The sequence below is a fragment of the Crassostrea angulata genome, chromosome 5 (genome assembly GCF_025612915.1).
Source record: "Crassostrea angulata isolate pt1a10 chromosome 5, ASM2561291v2, whole genome shotgun sequence".
Taxonomy (NCBI): Eukaryota; Metazoa; Mollusca; class Bivalvia; order Ostreida; family Ostreidae; genus Magallana; species Magallana angulata.
Genome location: NC_069115.1, coordinates 30,890,794 through 30,896,793, shown reverse-complemented (window position 1 = coordinate 30,896,793; position 6,000 = coordinate 30,890,794). Strand labels below are relative to the sequence as shown.

The window sequence follows — 6,000 nt, the reverse complement described above, 5'->3', positions numbered from 1 at the left end:
TGCCAAGAAGCCGTCAACAGTGTGACAGTCGTAAAATATTGTCCAACTTCAATCACAGAATGGGGCGTTGCTGCCCGTAGGAAGAACTGTAGCAGTATAGCATCAAAACAAAATTGTTCACCTAGTGAGAAATTTCAATACCACTGTGTGATCAACGGATACAGAAATGAAACGTTGGAAGTCTGCGCGCCTACAAGAATAATTTTTGGTAGTTGTTTGTTACATTTTGACTATAGTTATTGTTAATCAGCTAATGTTAAATTCTAAGTATCTACACATGATTGTTCTATTTTCAGGACACTGTGCAGAATTCAATGTTGATGGTGGAGTAATTCAGGATCAGATATTTACCCCCTGCAAAGACACATTTCCCAAATGCGATCAGTTTTACCGATCAGTGACTGCCTACAAATGTAACTTCAAAGAAGTCGCCTTCTTACAGCAACACTCGTTTCCGTCCATTTTTTTAAATTTAATATCCGGTGGTCTTTTTAGAACATTTTTTATGATAATAAAAAAGACATATACATGTAACTACAATCAAAAAGTATCATTTATATCATGTGCATAAATTAATAAAAAATCCCTAAGAATTCACTACATTTATGATCTTGTTTAAAAATGAGATTTTTTTAAATATCTAGCATTTTCTGTCGATAATCTCTTGTTTATTACAGATCCTGATTGTTACAAGCTTGTTTTGGAAGGACAGGTTAAATTCTCAACACCACCTGGAACAGATAAATCAAGTTCTTCGTAAGATTGCATGTTTTGGAATAAAGTCATAGTTGATTTTTTTCACAGTTTACGAAATCTAAAAATTGAATATCTATGAATTAAAAACCTAATTATGTTTAAAACGAACTGATTTTATTAACGCTAAGAATTCATAATAAGTGCTAATAACAGAATTGACTGTATTTTTAGATTTTAAAATGAAAACAATAATGATTCGTTTTCGTTTATTAATAATTCGGGTGTTTTGTCATTTTATATTATTTATAGGACTCGTCTTCCTAGTTTTGATAGTCCCCGGATTTTGTTTAGCTATATTTATTTATAAGAGTAAGTTTATTTATTATGATACGTATACAAAACAAGATATACACGTATATCCTTTCTGCACAGCAAAATGTGCCACAGACGTTAAACATGTGTGATACGTATGTGACCGCACGTACGTTTAACGTGATTTAAGTACCACGTGTGTTTAACGTACGTTAATGAACACATGTGAAACGTATGTTACACGTGTGTTAGACACACGTGACACATTCCATACGTTTACGTATGTGGATCAAACGTACGTTTTTCACATGAATTACATACATATCACATGTAAATTGCTTAAAATTAAATTACTTGGATATTTCTAATTTGTTAGTTCATTCTTGATATACTTCATCTTGCTGCTTGAATCACTTCAATTAATTACTCAGTAACTTCAGTGGATCTTTGGAAACATTCACTATACATTTCCAGCTACTTGTTAATCTAAGATTAGAGTTACAGAAAAAAGACAGTATCGAGATTAAAAATGAATTTAATTCCTTGAATGAATACATTTAGATTTATATAGTTGTCATTCTTCTGTGTTTTAATTGTTTTGTTAAATAGTTTAATAATTAAAAACCAAAGAATTTAACATTAAATTTCATTTTATGATAAAGTAAAATTTACAAATGCCTCGGTTCCTTTTTTATTCAACAATATTGTTAAAGAATAACAGGATCCATTTAGATTTTTTTTACAGATACAACATGAAGAAATTTAACAATTGTTAATAATTTTTTCTTTTATTTGCAAGCTCTCAGATAGAGAGAGAGAGAGAGAGAGAGAGAGAGAGAGAGAGAGAGAGGGCAAAATAAAAGGTCAATCACAAGTATTAATATGACAAAATAATTTTTTACCTCTAGTAAATTCATCCTGATTTTTGTCCACCTCCAACTTCTTCCTGTTTAATGTTTTCCCATGACAATGCTTGTTTGAACTTCTTTCTAAACAAGAGATGTTTGTGAAACACTTATGCCCCCCTCCCTTGAAAACATCCACAAAGAAAATGAACGTAAACTGTAAATATTAAGTCCAAGGGGCATAACCCTGTCGGAAATTGCTCTATCATACCCAATATCCAACTTGACCTAGATATTAATTAGATAAACCTGCATACCAAATTTCATATTAATATTTGACCCTCTGCAAAGGAAATGAGCGGAAACTGCAAATAACTCGAATTTTCTAAGTCCAAGGGCCATAACTCTGTCGAAAATGGCTCGATCGAACCCAATATCGAACTTGACCTAGATATTATCAAGGTTAACCTGTACACTAAATTTCATTTCAATATGTTTATTCTATGCGAAGAAAATGAGCGGAAACTGTTGGTGGACCGACCGACTGACCGACAGACCGATAGACAGCAGCAAAGCAATATGCCCTCCCTTTTTCGACGGGGGGCATAAATATTAATACAAACTTAAGTACATACAGTCATTTAAATACATGATAAAAATATAATTTATACATATAAGGGGGTGACTGGATACATGCCTGTATTAATCCTTATCTAAATTGAATTACCTTAATCTGTTACTAAATTAGCAACCACATTGCAACTGTCTTTGAACTTCGCAAAGAACTTATTGATCCTGGATCATTCATTACAAAATCTTCAGGCTACATCAAAAGAGGTCTTTGAAACCTCTGTATTATATCCATTTGCTACAAATTATAATACATGCATTAGATAAATAGACATATCAAAATTTTACACTTACTAAGAAATACAAATGTAGGTGTCATGCAACAGATTATCATTAATGATCCTGGACACCCAGTGAATTCTACTTTTTATGAAGTATGTCATAGAAATCCATACCTTTGAATTATTTATTAGGTTGGGTTTGTATGGAAAAATGTAATGTAATGTGTACTTACATTATGATTTTATCAATTCAAAGAGACATCTGTCATTGACTGTTAGCTACTTGATGTTATCTTCCAGGGATATGTCAAGCAGCCAATGCATGCCTATAAAAAAAATTCAATTACCATGCAATAAGAATAAAACTTGATAGAGGCGATTCAGTAATCATTTCACTTAGTTGCAATGGAAGACCTACTGGTTACTTTGCATATGCTTTACTCTAGTTTTTCTCTTCTTTCAATATTTCAGTTTTCAAATGCGTCTTATCCAAGATCGACATATATCTAATGGGTTTTTATAAGTATTGATTATTCTAAATTAACTAAACCAAATAGCTGCTTAGTTGTAGCTCTCTGGGGAAACATCATTTTTATCGTCATTAATTCAACCCGAATTTTCCCGGAGAACACAGTTACAGCTCCGTGCTACACGTTGACAGGTAAATAAAAACGAATGCTTGACAATCATTACCTCTGCTAAATTCATCCTGCAGTTCGATCTTCCATGACGTAAAAATGTGACGTATATTTTGTCATCGACTAAAAATGATTTCGTATACCGAATTAACTTTAACAAGACACGTGGCTTCTGTTAATGAAACAACTTTATTTATGCATAACTACGTATAAAATTTAAACCAATAAACATGCACAGTAGAAAGGCTTTTCTTCACACATGTTCACATGCATTCATTTCAGAGACAAGAGTGATAAAGCAACATCAGACATGTACATGCAGATCATGCGTTGATCCAGAATTTTTTTCCGGGAGGGGGGGGGGGGGGCTGAAGGATAATTGTGTTTGCCCGGGGGGAGGGGGGGGGGGGTCCGAGGCATATTTGCGATAATTTTACTGTGTAAATTTCATTAACTCATTAACTTTCATTTTCCAGGGGAGGAGGGGGGGGGGGTTAGGACCCCTCAGATCCCCCCTTAGATCCGCGCATGCAGATAATTTTAATGTCAAACTATTCAAATGCATGCCTTCACACATATGTAAAACATATATTATTAACTCACGTGTAACATATGATTTTTAGAACTCATGTTAACCATGTGTTTGTTAACATATGTGTAACATGTGGCTGAGATCTACAATGGATCACATACGTTTAACATATGTAATATCTAACGTATGTTAAACATATGTGATGTTGAACGTATGTTATCACACGTATGTTAACCATGCGTTTCTCAACATATGTGTAACGTACGGTTTGACTTCACGTGTGTGTCACCGTCACGTATGTTTAACGTATGTTGTACATGTGTTAAGTTCAAACATATGTGAAACGTATGTGGCACAATTAGCTGTGTATGCTATCTTGAAATGTCAAAATCATGTATCCGATTACAAACAGAATCAAAAAACACAACACGAGATGTGTGCATGTTATATATTTTTTTAATTAATTCAAGAAAACATTGCAGGTTGTATGTTTCTTCTGAAAATTTACGATAAAAGTATCAAAACAAAGGGTTTTCTATGTTGCTAAACTAATACACAAATTAAAAAAAAACTACAAAATTGCAGTTAGTTTTTTTACATTATATTAACCATTTTTTATCATCATTTCTGTCATTTAATGAAATTTCGTTTATCTTATTATATGCATTGACTTTAATCGGACGTTAACAAAGTATATAAAGCAGAGAGAAATTCACCATATTGGAGCTCCACCTCCGCCTCAGTGGGGACATAAACTCACGACCTCTTGAACCCGTTCTTCTAGCAGTGAGCTATGCAATATGTATTGTACCGATCCTCTCAAATTGTCGTTTAACTGTATTCAACCTGTATCTCAAAACCACCGTGTATTGAGCGACCAGCGCGCTAGTTTCCCATCGTCATCGAAATCAAAATTTTGTGTCTTGTCTAAATGGCCCAGTTGTTAGTGCGGTGGCTACTCACTGCTAGGAGAATGTGTTCCAGATGTCGTGAGTTCAAGCCCCGGCCGGGGCGGAGTTGGAGATTCAATAAGGTGACTTTCTCTGTGCTTTATGTTTATTTTCATCATTCGCTATGGGCAGGTGTTTGTCAATTTGAGAGTTGTTGCAAAATGTGTTCTTATTATATGTATATATCTATGCAATGTGTATCGTTCCGATCCTCTCAAATTGTCGATTAAATGTCTTCCACCTTTATCTCAAAACGACCCAGTAGTGAGCGACCAGCGCGCTAGTTTCCCTTCGTCATCGAAAGCAAGATTTTTGTCTTGCCAAGATGGCTCAGTGGTTAGCGTGGTGGCCGCTCACTGCTAGGAGAATGGGTTCAAGAGGTCATGAGTTCTAGGCCCGGTATGTCCTCTTTGTTTATTTTTATCATTCACTATTGGCAGGTATATGTCAATTTAAGAGTTTTATATATATATATATATATATATATATATATATATATATATATATATATATATATATATATATATATATATATGGTACTTCTTGGGTATAAATCATTGTATTTAACTCGAAAACAGCCATAATTGTATATTGTTTTCTTAGAATTTCGGAGAGGCACTACGAGCACGGCAGAACAAAGCAAAACATCAATGATTACAGATGTCGTAAAGAAAGGTAACACATAATTTGACTTGTTTTATTAGCATGAGTTCAACTTAATTAAATCAGAAGTTTCTTACTCGAAATACGCTTAAAAAAATATATCGATTATTGAAGGCACAATGACTTTAAAGGGACTTGGACACGATGCTAAATCAAAATTTTATTTTTTATTTTTTAGAAATAAATTGATTTACTTGCACATTTTAAATTATTTATGAAAAAATTGAACGTTAGAATTTCAGTAATAAGAAAGATACAGAGGTAAGAATTCATTGTTATGTAAACAAAATTTGAGTCATATTTGTTTACAAATAATGTAAAGTATGAAATTACCATTTCTTTGACAAAATAACAAGACAAACTTGTTCAATGTGTTTATAAAATATATTTTCAATAGAAGAAAGCAAATTTTGATTGAAATTTATACCAATAAAACATATGTGTAAATAAAAACAAGGTTCGAGCTTTGTTTACAAAACAAAGAATTCTAAACTCTGTATCTTGCTTTTAAAT

The 6,000-nt window shown here is 33.0% G+C and overlaps 1 protein-coding gene across 1 annotated transcript in view; it reads left to right on the top strand.

The window, feature by feature from the left end:
- Positions 1–760, top strand: part of LOC128185306 (uncharacterized) — a gene marked incomplete at its 5' end in the record, with an annotated part of 2,945 nt that extends 2,185 nt beyond the window's left edge. Inside the window, 3 exons of the mRNA XM_052854933.1 lie at positions 1–208; positions 297–413; positions 678–760. The exon at positions 1–208 is cut by the window's left edge and continues 24 nt beyond it. Coding sequence (XP_052710893.1) covers positions 1–208; positions 297–413; positions 678–760 — 408 coding nt within the window. The remainder of the gene's footprint in view (positions 209–296; positions 414–677) is intronic.
- Positions 761–6,000: the final 5,240 nt, after the last annotated feature.